The sequence below is a fragment of the Crocodylus porosus genome, unplaced genomic scaffold (genome assembly GCF_001723895.1).
Source record: "Crocodylus porosus isolate Cpor-Errol unplaced genomic scaffold, CroPor_comp1, whole genome shotgun sequence".
NCBI classification, from domain to species: Eukaryota; Metazoa; Chordata; order Crocodylia; family Crocodylidae; genus Crocodylus; species Crocodylus porosus.
Window position 1 is genome coordinate 106,018,646 of NW_017728906.1, and position 20,777 is coordinate 106,039,422.

The following is a 20,777-nucleotide window of genomic DNA, read 5'->3' on the forward strand; positions in this document are numbered from 1 at the left end:
CTAGCCTGGGGATTTTTAAAAGGAAGTTAGATGAGCACCTTGCCGGGGTCATCTGACCCCGGTGCTCTTTCCTGCTAAGGCAGGGGGTCGGACTAGATGATCTACCTAGGTCCCTTCCGACTCTAGCTACTATGAAACTATAGAGGTTGTAGAATCTCCATCCTTGGAGATTTTTAAAACCTGGGTAGACAAAGCCCTGGCTGGGATGATGTAGTTGGGAATGGGCCTACTTTGATCAGGGAGTTGGACTAGATGACCTCCTGAGGTCCCTTCCAACCTTAATTTTCTATGATTCTAGGAATTGCACTCTTGTCCTCTAGTATATATGCAGTCCTTTCCAGTTTCATGTCATCTGGGTGCTTGTTCAAGAACTTATCCTTTTCAATCTCAAAATCAATAATAAACACATTGAACAGCACAGGGCCTAGGACAGGCAGCTGTAGGATGCCACTCGAAACCCCTTGCCATTCTGACATGGATACATTTATAATTACCCTTTGCTTGCGGTTATTGAGTTAGTTGTTTATCCATTTTGTGGTGGTGTTGTCTTGCCCACAATTTTCCAACTTGTGATTGTCTCCAATATATGATGATACCTTTGATCTTGTTTGAAGGTATGTGCAAACAGACTTTGAATGTTCTTTTTTTTATTGTTTAACTTCAGTGTAACTTCTTTATATTTTATACAGCTTAAGAACTCAGAGTCTTTTTATGAAGGTTTTTGTTTTCTTGCATATTGAGAATATTTCTTTTTGTTGGGTGTCTTCAGGTTTTGTTCTCCCTCCTCCCCTCTTTATTTATGTTGTGTACATGTGTGTTTGCATGTGCCAATGAATATTCCAGAGTTGTAGATGTATAAACCATCTTTTATTGCTTGAATTCTGATGCATGTATTTTGCTGTGGTTTTCAGATAAAGGCATTAATGTTTGTTTGTTTTTTTCTTGAAGTAGAAACTGGTCTCTCATTGTGTTTGCTGATCTAAAATGTGTTTGGCTCAACTTTGACATTTCTTTAAAGAAATGTCAGTACAAAAGACAACCCGCCTGAAAATTCTGCAAAGAAAAACATAACCGGTACATGTAGGATATATATGTAGATTTTTTGGATACATAGATTCATCATGTTGTCAGTAATGTTTGTCAGTTAAAAAAAAACGTGTATTGAAAACTAGATTGAAACCCCCTTCCCCCTAAATGCCTTTTGTGGTATTGCAGCTACTTCCACCTTACACTGAGTCACTGAGGGGGCACTTTGCAACACAAACTGGACCACACTTTTTTTGCAAGGTGAAGCATATAGGCTCAAAAGGGATGCGTGCCTGAACAAGGAAACAGAAGAGTTGTAGGGTGCCATCAGAGCTGACTTCTGCGAGTTGGTTTCCATGGCTCTTCAGAGTCCCCATCTGAGCCCGGCCCAGCAGCAAATTGGCCAAGTGTGTTATCCTTCTCTCAGCTATTCAGTATGGGATAGAGAAGATATACAGTCACAGAAAAGTCCAAATATGATGTGCCAAAGAGGGTGCTGGGACAACAGAGTGGCCCCTGCTGAGGGCGGTTCAGCAAAGTGTAGAAGAGCGTCTCCTACTTTCTCCTCGTAAAAAGCTCGGGCTGCTGACACTGCTGGGTTCCAGCGGTAGACAGAGTTGCTGATGGGCAGGGCCCCAGGCAGCTGACATCATTGGAGGTTTCCCGTTCTCGTGGCATTGGGCAGTTTGTACAGGTTGTGTCAAGCTGGATGACCTAGCTCAGGTGTTGCTGCCAGTAAGTGCCACCTCCATGTCATTTGCATGGGTAATGTCCATGTGTACAGTGCTTCCCAGACAAGATCTCAAAGGAAATCCTGCTCCTTTCACTGAGGGAGAACAGGATTGTGGTAAGACATGGGGCCACTCTCCTTTTGTCATTGTGTAGAATACAATTCTTCTGCCTGTTTTTCCTGTCTGTCTCGTGCTAGGTAGGCCTGTGCAAGTTGGCAGCGATCCGATCCGGTTTCAAATCTGGCCGTTTCAGATGGCCATGATCTGATCCATAGCTCTGGACCGGGTTTCCACCTTGATCCAGTCAAAGCAGCTCTGAAGTTTTGGAGTTACCTCAGAGATCTGGCCATAGGATATAATGGGGAATCAATGAAATATCTATAACTTTGTTGGTTTTTGTCCACTTTGGATGGAACCTGCAGGGATGGTAGCCTCTGCTAAGAGCATGAAATCTGCCATGTTTCAAGAAGATGGGTACAACGGTTTTGGTGGAACTGTACCCCAAATTCTTGAAAGCCAAACTCATGTCATGGCTGTGTGTTACACCCCAGGAGGTTCGAAACTTTAGAGGTGGTAGCTTTTACTGAGGCCACAAAGCTTGCCAAGTTTCAAGGAGATAGGTGCAGGGGTTTGGGGGGAACTATACCTCAAGCTGCGGACAAGCAAAACTCGTGCCATGGGTGACGCTGCGTGTGTTAAGGTGCAACAGGGTGACAGCTGCAGGGATGGTGGCCCCTGCTGAGTCCATGACACCTGCCAGCTGTTGAGGAGATTGGTGCAGGGGGGTTCTGAGGCCCTGCACCCCTAGCTGCTGACAGGCAAAACTTGTGACAAGACTCTGTCTTGTGGCAGTTGATTGTCTGTATTGATTCTTTCCTCTCCTTAGCCTGGTTTTGCAGGTGCTAATTGATGCTTGTTAAGTCGTTATGTAGTAGCTAGGTCCTATGTATCAAGCTGGTCCCCAAGTCCATGGTCCCTGAGTAAATCATAATTGATTGCATACAAAAAACTAGAACTCTTGGTTCCAAAATGATACCTTTTATTAGACCAACTGGAAAATGCAAGAAAATTGTCCTTTTCTGCAAGCTTTTGGGATCAAAGTCACTTTGTCAGGCTCTGGGAAAAGTGTAGATCGTACAAGATGGTAAAGAGTCCCCATAGGTAGGAACTAAACTTTATTTTTGCACAGAGGGAGCTGAAGATGGAAGTCTGTCCCTCTGGGACCATGAGAGTGTCTTTGTGAGTTGTGTTGAGTAGCTCTGATGTGTTGATCAGGTAGAATTCCTTCCATGAAGGTGTCAGATGGTAGGCAGGGAGGCAAAAAAACTTCCTTGTTGTTTTGTAGTGAAGTTTAAAATCCAAAATCAGCTATGTTTCAGGGGTGTACTTCCATGTTTCAGGGGTGTACTTGGTAGCCTTGTTGGTCTGAGACAAAAAGACACAAAAAACCATGGTAACAATCATGATTGATTGGTAACTGGTAACACAGTAGCTTAGCAGCCAGGCCTGCAGCAATGGGTCCCATGCCCCAAGATGGACACTGTCAGTCCCACAAGCACCCATGTCATGAGTGTTGCTTGTCCACAGCTTGAGGGGCAGTTCCCCGCCCCCCCAAACCCCTGCACTGATCTTCTTAAAACTTGGCAGGCTTTGTGGCCTCATTAAGAGCTACCACCCCTGCAGTTTTCATCCCACTATGTAGTAATGCCTAGACGTGACATGAGTTTTGCTTTCAATAATTTGGGGTAGTGTTCCCCCCAAACCACTGCACCGATCTTCTTGAAGCTTGGCAGGCTTCATCCTCTATGCAGAGTCTACCATCCCTGAGAATTTCATCCAAATTGGACAAAAAACAACAACGTTATAGATATGTTATTGTTTCCCCGTTGTACCTTATGGCCAGATCTCCATGGCAGCTCTGAAGCACTTCCAAAGCTCCAAACTGCTTCAGGAAGCCAAACAAGGCCAGTGCTCTGATGTGGACATGCTGCTTTGGACCCTGAAGTGTTCAAAGCTTCTCTGGATCTGAAGCTGTGTCCGAAGCCTCGCACAGCCCTACTGCTAGGCATGTAGCAGGAAGGGAGGGGAGTCGCCTACTGCCTCTGAATTCTGTCTGCCCACATCCCAGACTTGTGGTGTGGGTTGACATTGAAGTGGATGATATGGCAGTGTTCCTTCCTTGGAAAAACCCCTTCTGTGCACCAAAACTATCATCTTAGTTTCCTAGATATGATAGGGAGTTTCAACATACCAGTTTTTAAGTACGAGGCTAGCGCAGAGCTAGTCAGGGCAGCAAATGCCTCTCCCAGAAGCCAGCATGTTACCTATAAGTTTTACCTGATATCACAGATTCATAGACATTAGGGTCAGAAGGGACCTCAGTAGGTCGTTGAGTCTGACCTGCCCTGAGTAGGAAAGAGCACTGGGGTCAGATGACCCCAGCTAGATGCTTGTCCAGTCTCTTCTTGAAGACCGTCAAGGTAGGGGAGAGCACCACCTCCCTCAGAAGCCCATTCCAGATTTTGGCAACCCTTATTATGAAGAAGTTCTTTCTAATGTCCAACCTAAATCTGCTTTCCATCAATTTGTGGCCATTTTTCCTAGTTATTCCAGGGGTGCCCTAGTAAACAGAGCATCTCCTATTCCCTGCTGCCCTCCCCTGATGAATTTATAGGCAGCCACAAGATTATCTCTCAGCCTTCTCTTGTGAAGGCTGAAGAGATCTAGCTCCTTCAGTCTCCCCTTGTAGGGCTTTGCCTGCCGGCTTCTGACCATACGAATGGCCCTCCTCGGAACCCTTTCAAGATTTATCTGCATCCCTCTTGAAGTGCAGTGCCCAAAACTGGACATAGTACTCCAACTGTGGTCTGGCCAGTGCTGCATAGAGGGGAAGTGTCATTTCCCTGGATCTGTTTGTCATGCATCTGTTTAATGCATGATAAAGTTTGGTTAGCCTTGTTGATCACTTCATCACATTGATGACTCATGTTCATCTTGGAGTCAGCTATGACTCCAAGATCCCTTTCTGCTGCTGTGCTGCTGAGAAGGTCATCCCCCAGCCTGTAAGTGTGCTGGTGGTTCTTTTTGCCCAGGTGCAGCACTTTGCACTTGTCTTCATTTAACTGCATCCTATTTTGTTCTGCCCATTTTTGCAACCGGTCCAGATCCACCTGCATCTGTTCCCTACCCTTTGCTGTGTTAACTTTGCCCTATAATTTGGTGTTATCAGCAAACTTGGACAGGGTGCTCTCTATGCCCTTGTCCAAGTCACTGGTGAAGACATTGAATAGCACTGGCCCAAGGACCAAGCCTTGCAGGACTCCACTGTCCACGTCTTTCCGGTCAAGCATTGACCCATCCACTACCACTCTCTGGGTGCGACCCCTAAGCCAATTTGCCACTCATCTGACTGTGTAATCTTCTACATCACAACCTGTCAGTTTATTTACGAGAATGGAATGTGATACCATATCAAAGGCCTTCTTAAAGTCTAGATAGATGACATCTACCTCAACTCCTGCATCTAAGCATTTTGTGACCTGGTCATAAAAAGAAACAAGGTTAGTCGGGCAGGATCTACTTGTAGTGAACCCATGCTGATTTTTCCTTTCAGCATTATTTCGCATGCTGGGCTCCCACAAATGTGATCCTTAATGTTTTTTCCAGAGTTTTCCCAAGGATAGAGGTGAGACTAACTGGCCTATAGTTTCCTGGTTGGCCCCTCCTCCTGTTCTTGAAAATAGGGACTACACTGGCCCTTTTCCAGTCCTCTGGGACCGTGAGTGCTCAAACAGCCATGACAGCAGCTATACTATGACTGGCCAATTCCTTCAGCATCTTTGGATGAAGATGGCACTCTGGTGTAGTGCCCGAAGACTGGAAGAAGGCCAATGTGGTGCCTATCTTCAAGAAAGGGAGGAAAGTGGATCTGGCAAACTATAGGCCGATCAGCCTGACTTCTATCCCAGGGAAGGTCTTAGAAAAGTTTGTTAAAGAGGCCATCCTCAATGGACTGGCCGACACCAACATCCTGAGGGATAGCCACCATGGGTTTGTTGTGAGTAGGTCTTGCTTGACCAATCTCATTTCCTTTTTATGACCAGGTGACCTATCACCCTGGACAAGGGAGAAAAGGTTGATGTTGTATATCTTGACTTCAAAAAAGCCTTCAATCTGGTATCCCATGATCACCTCGTGATAAAACTGGCCAATTGTGGCCTTGGGTCCACCACAATCCGCTGGCTGGGAAATTGGCTCTGTGGTCGGTCCCAGAGGGTGGTAGTAGACAGAAGTCAATCGTCATGGTGCCCTGTGACCAGTGGGGTCCCCTAAGGCACTGTCCTTGGACCCATATTGTTCAACATCTTCATTAATGAAGTGGACATTGGAGTCAGAAGTGGACTGGCCAAGTTCGCTGATGACACCAAACTCTGGGGCAGCTCACCCACACCTGAAGACAGGAGGGTGATCCAGACTGACCTGGATCAGCAAACGGGCAGATGAGAACCTGATGGTGTTTAACACTGAAAAATGCAAAGTTCTCCACCTTGGAAGGAAAAACCAGCATTCTTATAGGCTCGGCAGTGCTACGCTGACTAGCACTACAGAAGAAAGAGACTTGGGTGTCATTGTTGACCACAAGATGAACATGAGCCTTCACTGTGATGCTGCAGCTAGTAAAGCAACCAAAACACTGACTTGCATCCATAGATGCTTCTCAAGCAAATCCTGGGATGTCATTCTGCCCTTGTACTCGGCCTTGGTGAGGCCGCAGCTGGAGTACTGCGTCCAGTTTTGGGCTCCACAATTCAAAAAGGATGTGGAGAAGCTTGAGAGAGTCCAGAGGAGAGCCAGGTACATGATCAGAGGTCAGAACAACAGACCTTACAACAACAGGCTGAGATCTATGGGGCTTTTTAGCCTGGAAAAGCGCAGGCTCAGGGGTGATCTGATGGCCACTTATAAGTTTATCAAGGGTGACCACCGGTTTTTGGGGGAACATTTGTTCACCAGAGTGCCCCAAGGAATGACGAGGTTGAATGGTTATAAACTACTGTAAGACCATTTCTTGCTGGGATCCTATGACAACAGCTGACTTCCTGCCCTTCGGGTGGGGGGCTGGACTCGATGATCTTCCGAGGTCCCTTCCAGCCCTAATGTCTATGAAATCAATAAATCTATGAAGTTCATCTGGTCCCACTGATTTGAACACATCCAGCCCCTCCAAGTGCCTTGTCACTAAGTCTGCACTAACTGTTGGTGGGCTGCTGTCCCTCCTGTGTCTGTCTATGATCCAGTTGGGAGATTTGTCTTGATCTGTGTCTAGGAATAGATGCCAAGAACTCATTGAAGAGCACAGCTTTGTCCCCCCTCGCTGTCACCAATTGCCCTAGTTTGTCCTGTAGGGGTCCTATGCTATCCTATGCCTTCCTTTTGTTCCCTATATACCTGAAGAAGGACTTTTTGTTGTCCTTCAGTTTTTGTTGCCAGCCTAAGTTCTAATCTTGCTTTGGCCTTCCTAACTGACTCCCTGCAGGTGTGAGCCAGGGAGGTATACTCCTCCTTGATAGCTACCCCCTTTTCCACACCCTGTATTCCTCTTTCTTTGCCCTTAAGCTTTCCTGGACTTCCTTGTTCAGCCCAGAGGGCTTCTTGGTCCCTTTGCCCCTTTTATATGCAATGGGATCGTCTCCGTCTGTGCGTGTAGGATTGCTCCCTTGAGAAATGACCACCCTGCCTGGACCCCCATTTTGTCAGTGCTCTTGAGTTTTAACACCTCACTAACTATTCTCCTGAGCACACTGAAGTTAGCCTTTCTGAAGTCTAGCACTTCATCCCTGCTGGTTAGTCTATCCACCCTTTGCTGGATAGTGAATTCAGTCAGTTGATGGTCACTATCCCCTAGGTTACCTTGTACCAGTAGATTCCCCCCCAGGTCATCCCGTGTAGCTAACACCAAGTCCAGCAAGGCATTTCCCCTAGTGGGATCATATACCTCCTGCATTAGGTGGAGGTCCTGTATGCAAGTTAAGAACCTATGTGAGTGGTTAGATTTGGCCAACTGCTTCTCCCAGCAGATGTCCAGGTAGTTTTAGGTCACCCACCCATGACAACCATATCTCTCGAACGTACAGCCCCTGAGAGCTGTCTGGAGAATTCCAGGTCTACCTCATCCTCCTGGTATGGTGGTCTATAGTAGACCAAGTCTCTTCCCCACCCTCTCAACCCCCCCCCCGAACCCACAGTACCTCGGTTTGGCCCTCCTCTGATCCCATATCTGGGAAGTGTGGTTTGTTACACCTGCTGGCTTTTGTAATTAATGGACTAAAAAGGTTCTAAGATCCAGTAGTTTACAAGAGCAGTGGTACTGGGCAGCACACTGAAAGGAAGGTATGCCTTTGTCTAGCAGCAGCACTTCCTCCCAAACATGGAGGAAGAGCGCGGGTCTGGGATGTGGCTTCCAGTCAGGGTCCTATGGGGAGTTTAAGGATGTATAAGGAGGTGCAGGTGATGGTGGGTGGGGAACAGCATAGCCTTCGCACTGTCTTCACACTCAGGTTTAAAGAATGGTAAAGTATGAGATCTGCATTTAATACCTGCTGTGGAAAAAGTCTTCTGAATAATTTGCACGGATACCCCAATGAATAGATGTGACTTTTGTGTTTAAGCACACAAAATATTATATTATATATCAAATATTATAGCTAATGTTTGATATCTCCACCAATAAAGGTAGAATTAAACTCTCACATTTGTCTTTTTAATACACCCTCATAATGAATAAAGTGCAACAAATGTCCTTTTTATGGTATGAAACGCTTATACTACTTTATTTCATGTTTTGGGTCTTACTAAAGGAAATGGAAGCACTGTTCAAAACCTTGAGGTATAAAGTAATACATCAACAATAAAAGTACATAATGTATTTGCCTTTCTGGAATGTTATTTGTTTTTTAATTGGGCTAGATCAAGTGTTTTTTCTAAAGTGTATCTGATTTATATTGATGAAATTAACTGAAACTGGATTTTACTACATTATATTTGCTTTTTAATTGATTGAAGTCCTTTTCTTTTTCAATTACCAGACAGCATTACTGAAACGTCAGAGTCGATATATATGCTCTACAGTTCCTGATAATGCAGAGAAGGAAGCTCACAGTTTGTTTGTAACTGAGGTAACTGTGTGTGGAGTGGGGGGGAAGGTGTACACGCATGTAACTACAGATTTCAGTTGTCGGTTTGCTTTTTTAGATCGAATATTTATTGTTCTCTAGCTAATCTAATTCACACCCAGTGGGGGTCCAGGGGAAATGTCCAGTAGGGCTGTGCAACATTTCTCTGGGTGTTTCATTTCGAAGGCGTTTCGATGTGTTTCGAGCTCAAAACAGCAAAATTGCACTGAAACAAATGTATTTAAAACAGCTTTGAAATGAAACAAGGGCTTACTTGGCTCCAGTGCTTGTCCCAGCCGGCAGCAGCAGCCTCCTATGATCTGGCAGGCAGATCAGGGACCCACCCGCATTCCCAGGAGGGCTGCAGGGGCTGTGTTGGATGCCTCCTGGGGGTTAAGGCCTCTGGATCTGCCTGCTGGATGACAGGAAGCTGCCGCTGCTGGCAAGTGATAGGAGTTTTCCTTGTTAACAACTTGAGGTGCAGTTTCCCAGAAACCTCTGCACTTGTATCCTTGAAACTTGGAATGTGTCATGCCCTCAGAAGGGGCTACCATCCCTCCGCATTTCATCTGACTCGGGCAAGAAATGACAAAGTTATAGGCAGTTTTGTGCTTCCCCACTATAGCCTATGGGCAAAGCATCAAAATAGTGAAACAGTTTCAATGGAATGAAATGGAAGAGTGCTTTCAAAACTAAGCAAAACTCTAGACGAAACACTGTTCCATTGAAATGTTGAAACAGAAGTCAAAGCGGAACAGTGCTGTTCCGCACAGCCCTAATGTCCAGGTAAGAAATCCAATTCTTTAGCAGCTGCATTTGAAGGGTGATATCTCATTTGATAACTATATATTTCATGTAATCATTGGTGTATGTGTCTGAGGCTTTTTACCTGTGTCCTCTATTGCTTGTTCTGGAGGTTGGATTAATAGTAGTGTGGGTGTTTCTCCTTTCTTCATTCTTCCTTCTTTCTTTTAGCCCTTGCTGCTCTTGTTTTCCTGTAGCAAATTTGAAATTTCTAAGTTTCTGGGCAGTGAAATGGGACAGAGGCTATTTAAATTTCATTCTATTTACCAATAACTTCTCATTTAGTGACTAGGAGACATTTTCTTTTCACCATCATTTTTTTTTTCAATCCTCTATTTCTATTGCAGTTATTTTGCTAGTAATTGTACTGTTTTAAGAAAAATGTACAAGACACACTTAGGCCTGTTTTTAATCTCTTCTGATTCTGAAGCTAGTCTGTCAGAACCTTTGTGCTTTTATCTCACTGTAAGATGCTCTTGGTTGTGGGGAGCAGCATGGGTAAGTTAAACTATAAAGTTTAATGAAACATGACTGGCACTTGAATTTGCCCAATAATTATTCTTTATAAAAAATGTATAAAAATGTTTTAGAAGTATTACATGGCCTGTTTTATGTGCATATGTGTTCATAGTATGTGTAAAACTTACTTATAAAACATGCTGGCTATGAAGTATTGTATAATATTGTCTCTTGCAATACACATAAATATGTTATTACTTCTACTAATGCCAAGATAAATCAGTATTGTTGTGCGACAACTGTATGGGTGAAGTAAAATGAAACTTCCTGTGATCTAGTCCAGAACAGAATGACATAATTGTCTTTCAACAGCTGCAGACATGCAGTTTGGATTCAAAACATATTTGTTGGATTAAAAATATAAGTTTAAATTGAATCCTGATTTTCCTTCTTCTAAAAGTGAAAGTCCTAAATTGATCACGCTATTCTGATAATACAAAGTATGCTAAATGTTCAGTCAGGTTTCCAGTCACTTTTAAATGATGCCACTGAAGAAAGTAGTAAAGTTCAGGTGTTGACTAACTTGATAAAACTAGCTTTATAGATTCTTTGTGCCTTTACTAGTGCTTTCAATTTTTTGCTAAGCACTTTATTGCTTGGTTTAGATTCTTCTTGATTGCTTAAACATACTTGAAAATTTATATTTTTCAAATTTAAGAGCAAAAAAATTTTCAGCATAACAGATAACCATAATAGTATTTCAGAAGGACACATAATATAGGAAACCTGCTTTTTTCTAGGGAATGCTTTCAGTTAAACATGTTTAAGTTAATATATTGTGAACTTGTTTCTATTAATATAGTGCATCAAAACTTACAATTCAGACTGGCATGTTGTTAACTATAAATATGAAGACTACTCAGGAGAGTTTCGGCAGCTTCCAACGTAAGTGAATTGTTCTGTACTATATTACAGATTATAAATTTTCAGAGGAACTTCAAAAAGATTAAACATGTTTGTAAAGCTGTCTTAATTGTAGGCTAGGTAAATAAAATAAGTTCTGTACTTAACACGGCAAAAATAAATCATATTTTATGATTAAAATATAAGAAGTTATTTTAAACTATGATAGAAATGAACAGACTTTGCAATATTTGAGGCAGCTTTGGCAAGGTTCCAGAAGTTTTGGGGACAGAATCTAATTTATATTTTAATGTGGCCAGGATTCTTATGGACAGTAATGGGCATATTTATTTTATTTTTTATAAAGCACTGACTGACATTATACACAGTTCTTCAATAGCAATAATAACAACAAAAGAAGTTTGAGGCCTGCATGTTAGAAGAGTATTAAATAAAAAGACGGGCATTAGGTGTTTTTGTTTGTGTGTTTTTTTCCTGAAACGAAATTATTTGTCTCTTACCATCTTTTGAACTGGCTGTACATACTTTATAGAATGTAGCTTTGGAGGAAATCGGTTAGTCTTTGACATTGCCTGGCTAGATCCTTGTATATTGCATGATTTAACTTCTGAATAATTTAAAAGCAGTTAACTGATGAAGAAATATGCCTATCAGAATAGTCCAAGGTTATATGAACAAGTGTACTTTGCAGTAACCTAGATCTGAATTTGATAATCAGATTTCTTTGAGAAATATTGCTTCAATTACATTAAAAGATTAGCCTTCTTTAATTGAAATGAATATAAAAATGAGAAATACCATTAACACAATATCCCTGCGTTACTTAATATCAGGTGGAAATTAATGTTTTAGTGTACCACAGGTTTTCTGTATTGATAACACCTTAAACACATTGTGCTTTGGGTAGATGTGACATCTTTTATTAGACCAACTAAATAGTTGGAAAAATGGTTCCTTGCAAGCTTTCCGGGCATAAATACCGTTTTTTGGGCTCTCTCTATGCCTGACAAGGGGTGTATGTGCCCAAAAGCTTGCAAAGAACAATTTTTCCAATTATTTGCTGGTCTGATAAAACACATCACATCTACCCAACCTTGTCTGCCTACCAAGACAGCTACAACCAACAGCCCTAAATGCACTGTGGAATTTTTTTTTTAATAAATTGGAAGTGATTCAAGATTTTGGCATGCAGGCAGGTAATGAAATGCATGGGACTGGGAAAAGTTCATTTACAAACCCCCATTTTTGGGAAAAAGAATGGTGTAGGGGAGACAGATGTGTGTGCTTTTCTGGTTAGAACTGATGGTTCTACCTCAGTCACCTTTAGCATCATCTTTGAGCCACTATCCTTGCCATTATCATGCTTCTTGCTCCCAATATCTGTCTTACTGTGGAGTTAGTTAATCTACAGTGTCCTAATATTGGCACACGTGTGGACTGTGATACATCACTACAGAGTCTACTCCACAGTAAAGTGCACCCACAGCGTCTGAAAGATTAACAGATCATTTGCAAAATCTTGCCCCCAGCTTATTAGATGCATAGGAGGTAAAACAGCATTGCAATTGCGGAACATCATTTACTTCTCTTGAGCTCAATCCAAGGGCTTCTTCTTTCAGGATAATGAGGCCTTTATAAAGTGCAGGGTGTGTAAGCTGAGGAAATAGCTGAACTGAATTATAGTCCATCAGAGAACGTGTTTTGGCCTATTGATATTTAATGACTTTTTTGTTCTTTCAGCTGAGGGAAATTAAAATAGTACTGAATAAACTTGTGTAAGTAAGTGATCATGACTGTCTATACTATTTTTTTCTTTTTTCTTTTTGCTCCTTTAGCAAAGGGACCAAATCAGACAAACTTCCAGTTCATGTATATGAAGTTGATGAAGAAGCAGATAAAGATGAGGTGAGTTGATTTGTTTTCTATATCATTTAGTTAAGACTGGTCCATTTAAAAGTAGCCTCAAACTTGTTTCAAGTAAAAATAGAGATATAGGTGGAATCTAATCTTATTTAAATTTCTAATATTTGAAACTGAAAAATCTATAGGTGTGGACTTTTAACTAATCCTATACTCTCAATGTCCAATACCATTATACGGTAAAAATTGGAGTAGGACATAGGACTAGAAGGAACCTCTTGGGTTACTGAGGCCAAGCACAGATGTACACTTTCTGGGTATGGATAGAATTGCCAACCCTGAGCCCCACTCCCAGCTGCTGGCTTTTAAATTTCTGACCTGCTAATTAGCTGGAAGACAAGGGGAAGCCAAAAGGGCTGGTAGCTGGCCCTATGGAGCTTTGCTTAGCACCTGGCTCCTAGCCCCTCTGGCTTCCCCTTGCTGCCCATGCTGTCCAGCTGACCCAGAGCAATACAGAGCAAGGCAGGCTCCTGTGCTACAGTGACAAGACTGTGGAACCTTGCCACCACCGCAAAATGCCCCTGTCTTGCCTTGCACTGATTGTGGTCAGGTTGATACAGTGTAGGGCAAGGCAGGCTGTCATGTCCCTGCCTCAAGGCTCCCAAAGCTATGCCATACCAGCTGAGTGCTCCTCACTCCCTGTACTCTTCTGGGTCAGCCTGGAGGTTTGCAAGGAGCAGAGCTAGTTTCCTACAGCGGAGAATTTGGAGGGTTCCCACCATGAGAGAATGCTTCCAATCCTACCAGTCAGCTGATTGGTAGTATACAGGGGCATTCTTCCTAGGCTGGAACCCCCCTGGCTATCTGTGGTATCTTTTGCTTTTCGGGAGCTGCCAACTTCTGCTTGACTGTATGTCTTCTTCCCAGGCAATTAATGGCCTCCCCTACAGGTGGGAGTGGCCATGGGATCATCTTTTTAATGCCCCTGGCTAAAGAGGTTGCCTGTGATGCTCTGCAGCCATGGGGTGGAGGAACATCTATACAGTCCAGCTCCTGGGCTGTTTTTCTACCAGAAGTTATTGCTTCCAGTAGATGTGAATGTCTGTATGTAGTCTGAGTCTAGTTCTCTGCTATTAAAAACAATAACAACATGTTCCTTTCTTAATGACTGTAAAAGATATGTGTATATTCCTCCATGGAACATAACAGTAGAAAAAGAGAGCTGGGGAAGAAAAGAGCTTAATATAACTGAAATCAGACACGCTTTGTCAAATTAATAAACTTCATGAGTAATACTGACAAAACAAAGCCAAAAGTGTTTTCTTCTTTCAAGTGACAAGATTGGCTTTCTGGGGTCAAAACATGTTATTTTCTAGACAAGAATTTATTGAAAAAGCCTTAGAACCTTTAATCTTATTTATAAAACTATTATTTTAAAAAGGATATGAACACCAAAGTTTGCAAATGATGCATAAATTTAAAAAAGCAATGAGTAACAGTGCTATCATACCTTAAAAAAATGCATATGTAGCTAAGGGATTTTGGTAATTCTGGGTATTGGGTCAACAGATGGTCAGTGCTGTTTATCAGCAGATTTTAAAATTGGCTTCAGAGCAAGGTGCTAATCTAGGGAAATAGATGATTGTTGAAACAATAATCTGTGCAGGAGGAGGGTTTGGAGCTTACTCTGGAAAAACATGGAAAACATCAGTGTGCAAGAATGAAAATAGGGAAATGAACTATAATCTGTTGGGAACAGGAAGTAAACTTTCAGTGTAAAAGCACTGTGCTGTTGGCTGTGGATTTTGTTTTCCTTTTTATTGCACCATCTGTTAATTTAAAGTTCAGGAGCTTTTTTTTTTTTTTCCATCTCTGGAGATCCGAATAAAAACTGTCTTCACTAATTTTACTATGTATGTGAACCATAATGATTTTAAACATTTAGGTATTACAACATACACAGGTTAGCAAGGTTGGCCAACCCAGCCCAGTAGAGCCATGCTATTGGAAAAAGATGACCAAGCTGAGCCACCCCCCGCCTACCCCTTTCCCCCTTTTTTCAAGGGGAAAGACAGGATAGAAAGGCAGGATTTAGTTCTTGGAAGAGATGTATATAGCGATGCTTCCACAGTTGTTTTGTGAAGCTACAACAAAGACCTTAAGTACTCTGCACCAAATTCTGTGATTTAACCTTGCATTTTGTACTTCTGAGAAGGACTTTTGAGCTCCTTTGCATTTATTGTGTGGCAGGAAAGAACAGTTAAAACCAGTGGTTTACATTTAATAACATATTTAGTGCTCTGATATCTAAACACTTTAAAAACTTTTACAGCTCCTTTCCTATGTTTTTTGACATCTGGATGGTAAATGTTAAGTCTTTGATGGTAGACATTTAAGGGTGCAGTTTGGGTTGTGGATAACACTAGGAACTTGACCAGAATCCAAGAGCAGCTCAAGCATCTGTACAAGTGTAAGGAAGACTAGGTCCCATCCTAAAGACAAGTCCAGTGTGGGGAGGTGGTACAGTATTGACCAAGGCCTTTTACTTAGAAATAATCCTGCACTGAACTGTGCCAAGGAAGGAAGGCTACTCTGTATGCCGTGCTGTATAAGGTAAACCTTCCACCTGTACATCCTGACTTTACTGCCTAATTAAACTTGTGACTTTTTTTTCTTTTCATTCTTAAGTTTATATTGTGAAAGATGTAGCGTCTCAAATTGATTAATTGCTTAATAAGGAATTTATAAATATATGAGAGACTTGAAGTATATGTGGCCTTAAAAGATGGTAAAGAAGGGAGAAAACATAGCATCCATAGAAATATTCCAATTGGATGATGAACATATCAAGAATTTGTGAATCATTAATGATGCCACCAGGTTATAAATATAGGTATTCTGTCTTTTAAAGAACAGATTAATGATTGTCTGTGTTATGTGCAACAGTGTCTCCGGTACAGATCTTTCTTCTTTTTATTTTTTCCCCTCTCCTCTCCCATGCTGCCCCTCCCCATTTCTCCCAGGATGCAGCATCTCTAGGATCTCAAAAGGGCGGGATAACAAAACAAGGATGGCTGTACAAAGGCAATATGAATAGTGCAATCAGTGTAACAATGAGGGTACGTTTTTGCTAATGTTCTAGTCTCTGAACAAAAAAGTCTGTTTATAGATATTTTGCTGTAGTTCTACTTTGAAAAGTACACTTGGCTTTTATTAAAAAGAGTTTGAGCATGAACCTTCTGCTTAGCTTATTGGAAGCCAAAAACAAACGTTTTCAAACTTTCCACTAAATTAAACTAAATAGAGAAAATTCCCTGAAGTTCATGGAATCATGGAAAGAACATTCTGCTGAGTAAGTAAGTACTTTTTGTACAGTAAATATCCTCATTATAACTATGTTATGTGGGACTCTTCATGTACCCAAATATTCTACATGCTTTGTTTTTCTTCATAAAATACATTACTTCTGTATTGTGCTCATGACAGCCCTACAGGTATAGAGAGTTTCTTAAGTTCTGGTGAAACTGAGTGAGAAGGGAGTACAGATTAACTTTTAGGTCCCAGGTCAAGTTTGCAGACTGGTAGATTAAAAACAAACAAACAAACACCCTTCCCCCCACCCCCTCACAAAAAGTAACCCCAAAACAACATGATTTCTGGTTTCTGCGGTATCTTTGGAGTGGGATAAAACACACATTATTCCTAATTCCCTTTCATGCTTCATTTCATTTATTCAGAATAAAACTTGAAGTTCATGTTCATGTATTATACATAAAATGTGTTGTTTTGAGTGGAGCTATTTACATTTCTTTCATCTGGGTCAAACATACATACAGCCAATACAATATGATTCAAAAGTTGTTTCCATACCTCCTTATTTGTCAGTATAAAGAAACATTTCCCCCTGTTTTTTGGAAATAGTTTAAATAGACAGTTAATAGTAGGCAGTTAAATAGTAGAAGCTTTTATTTTTAAGGTATGTGTACTTACAGTGTATAATAATACAGCATGATTATAGCAGTTATAGTTTTGTTATAAGAAACTAATAATTAAGGCAAGATTTACGTGTTTTTACTAGTCATTTAAAAGAAGATTTTTCCATTTAATCCAACTTGGCGATGGATCATATAATCTCAATTTCTACAAAGATGAAAAAATATCTAAAGAGCCAAAAGGATCAATATTTCTGGATTCTTGTATGGGTGTCGTTCAGGTAAATATCATGTATTATCTAACTTTGTCTTCTCTTTTTCTGACTGTATGGAGATAAAGGTAGATAGATGACCACATAAGTCCTTAAGGAGCCACCCTGCCCTGCCTTTTTCCAGACTGCAGATCAGACTAACTCCGTCAGGGGGCATAAGCTTTCATAGGCAGTGGCCTATTTCATCAAATGCATTTCTGAACAAGTTTGTCTCTTAAGGTGCTGCCCTGCTCTGCCTTCTATATGTAGACAGAAATTGATTTGACCTGTATTTTTCATAATTTGGGAGGAGATATAACAATTAAACATTTACTACATTCACTTAAACAGGTAAAACTTGCTACGTTCTGGGGGGAAAAGGTCAGTTTTTAGGACTCTCTGTTTTGAAAATGAGCAGTCATTGGTATATTCAATGTGTGGAAAAACGTGAAGTCAAGCAGGAAGGCAAAAGACATACAAAAAGTTTTTAGCGAGCATGCAAAATCAATGAAAGCATAACAGTAAGTGCCCTTACATTGTGTATTTATCTGGAATGCAAAATGTTCTGCATATCTTCTTGTGTGGGATTTTTTGTTGTGGGAGTTGCACCATATTCACAGCCACCTTTCATTTGACCTTTAGAATAGTAACTTTTAAAAATAAATCTTTGAAAAGAAAGACAAGTAAAATCTCTGGCAAAACATTTTTCAGTAGCAAGGGCCAAAGAAAAGGATTGATTCCATGCCATTGTGTTATGTTTATAGAACAGAACATAACTGTTTTGTTAGACTAAGCATACTTAGAAGCAAGTTGTTTCTAGGCCCTTGGTGTTGAATCTGAATGTGTTCATGTTCATCTTCATTTGAAAGGTATATCCAGTTCTTATGTATGTGCACTTCTGGAAAGCTGGTGGAAGCTGGCAGCAGTTTTCGCTTTAGAAGTGGTTTCTTGTATCCAGGGCATGCATCTTCCTATTTTCTTTGTCTTTTTTTTTTTTTAACATATCAAGGCTTCTAAGCCTTGCCACTATGACAGTGACCTGTCTTGACCTGCACTGCTCTGGCTCAGCTGGGCAGCAAGAGGCAGTGGAGAAGCCCAGAGCTAGTCTGTGGAAAGTCTTTACATGCCCAGCATCCAGCCACTCCAGCTTCCCCTTGCACCCTCTCCCCCATCGCCCAACTGAGCAATAGGGCAGCAATTTAAAAGCAAGTGGCTCAGAGCAGGAGCTCTAGGAAAGTTTCTTTCTTCAGCTCAGCTCTCCCTTGCCAACCTGCCATACAGCTGAGTGGCAAGGTAATTTCAAAGCCAGAGGGTTCAGAAGTGGAGCGTACGGGGCTTTCTTTAGCCCGGCTTGGTGCTCCCTGTGAAAAGGCCTTTTGTTAGCCCAGCTTGCAGCTCCCTTTGGTACTACACTTCAGCTTTGTGGTAGAAGGGTAGCGATTTTAAAAGCTGGCAGCTGCGATTGGGGTCCCTGAGACTGGGGAAGAGACAGGAAGTAGTGGCTGCTCTCCCTCTCACCCCCTGAAGTAGGAAAGAGTGGGTAGTGGTTGCCCTGCATGCCTTCTCGAGCCCAGGGTGATTCTAGTCTCATGAAGGCAAAGAGCCGTTCCCCTAGCTCCACTCTTTCTGTTCCCCAGGAGGAGTTAAGCTGTGGGAAAGTGTATGGATGTTCAGTCTCCTGGGAGAAACTCTTCCACCAGAACTGACTTAATCCTGGTTGTTGCCTGGTTGTTTTTTCTCCCCAAGCTAGCCATTCTTCCTCCGGAAGAAAGTCTGAATGTCGGTATACTTTTATTTTCTGCTTGGAGAATGGTGATTCTCCTGGTAGGAACTGAATGTCTGTACCTGGCCTAAGACTTGCTTGGCTTGGAGGGACAGTCTTATGTAATGCAACTGAAACTGTGCAGAAGTATGAAATTAAAAAACAAGACAAAGAAAGAAAGACATCTCATCAGAGAATCTCTCAGATTGGTTTGACTGTGGCTTTCTAAGCTCTGTCACAAAATAGGTTAGAGGAAATGTTTGGAAATATGATGTTCAAAGGCAGCTTGTGGCAAGGGAGAGGAATTCAGAAGAAACACTGTTCTGGAACTAGCATAGTTCCTGCAGAGCTGGTAAGGGAGAGAGGTAGAAATTAATTTATGTATTTTTATTCTTCCCTTGCACCATGATTACCTGTGTAGCTTGGAGTAGGGCAGGATGTGGCCTTAAACTGTGGTTAGTCAGGAAAATGATTATCTAAAAATGGCATGGTTTTGGTAAATAAAACTTCTTCCTGTGTTTATTTAAAGCCAGAACTGGTAACCTCTATAACAAAATTTTTTTTATTCTTAACTCTTTAGAACCAGTTTTTAAGAAAATTAAATGGAACTGTGAATCAAGTTCCACTTGCAGAGTCAAATTTTGCCATCAGTCACGTGCTACTGCTTTGAAGGCTGTAGGGTTAGATAGATATAACTGAAGGCACTTGAGAACAAGGCTCACAAAAATAGTTAATGCATTAATTAAATTAGTATTTATTAATAAAATGGAATAATTAATTGTTAGCTATGTATCCAAAGGAAAGAACAAGATTTGACTCCTAGTCAAATATCCTCATAGAGAATTCTTAGTAATATCCAACCTAAATTTCCTTTGTGGAAATTTAAGACTGTCATTCATCTTCTCCCCAGAGACATAGGATAACCTGTCAACATCCTCTTTATAACCATCCATCAGGTATTTGCAGACTGTATCAAATCTCTCAGGCCACAGCCCCTCCCTAGTCTTCTTTTTCCCAGGCTAAATAAACCCAGTTCTTCCAACTGTATTTCACAAGTCCTGTTTCTCAGTCCTCTAATCATTTGTTGCACACTTCCTAATTTGTCTACAGCTTTCTTGAAGTGCAGTTACCAAAACTGAATACAGTACTGCAGGTGAGGTTTCACCAGTGTTGACTAGAGCAGAAGGATTGCTTTCCTTGCAAACAGCACTCCTATTAAGAAAGTCCAGTATGTTATTGGGGGTTTTTTGGTTTGTTTGTTTTTTTTTGAGGGGGGGTAGGGTTGCCACAAGAACACACAGTTTCTGCCACATTGCCTAATTTGGACTGCCCTAATCTGCATTTACTTTAATCCTTATTCAATGAGGATTACTTAATTCAGACTGGAGCCAATTTTAATTCGGACTACAGACATCCATTCAGACTACAGTGATGGCTGTAGTCTGAATTAAACATATAAAAACGTAATGTGTACGTAATGTACTAACTTTAGACTAACAGGGCTAACTACCTCTCTTGGTCCTTCATTCATAGTAGTGCATATTTTATTATATCTTGTTAGCTGTAATCAGTGTCCCACATTCTACAATTACTGAGCCAGAAAATTTGTAGCAGAATTGTGCTTCAGAATTTAAACTTCAACTAAAAGCAGTATTTTGCTACAAACTGTTATGAAGATCATTCTTATATAGTAAAGGGCTTAGTCCATCTGTCTGTCTGTAATGCTTTTGGAGCACTACCAACAATCAATCTTGAAGTCCTTTTTTATTTTACTAGTAACTGTCTGGCAGAACCAGCTTGTTACCAAATTGCTGCTGTACCTTCCCTACCAGAAACTACACTCTATCTTTTCTGTT

At 41.4% G+C, this 20,777-nt stretch overlaps 1 protein-coding gene across 1 annotated transcript in view; it reads left to right on the forward strand.

Moving 5' to 3' along the window:
- Positions 1 to 1,794: 1,794 nt before the first annotated feature.
- The window catches only part of DOCK9 (dedicator of cytokinesis 9), a 72,255-nt gene continuing 53,272 nt past the window's right edge, over positions 1,795 to 20,777 (forward strand). The window contains exons 1-6 of the mRNA XM_019528493.1: positions 1,795 to 1,873; positions 8,820 to 8,932; positions 11,055 to 11,137; positions 12,952 to 13,021; positions 16,000 to 16,095; positions 17,055 to 17,189. Coding sequence (XP_019384038.1) covers positions 1,795 to 1,873; positions 8,820 to 8,932; positions 11,055 to 11,137; positions 12,952 to 13,021; positions 16,000 to 16,095; positions 17,055 to 17,189 — 576 coding nt within the window. The remainder of the gene's footprint in view (positions 1,874 to 8,819; positions 8,933 to 11,054; positions 11,138 to 12,951; positions 13,022 to 15,999; positions 16,096 to 17,054; positions 17,190 to 20,777) is intronic.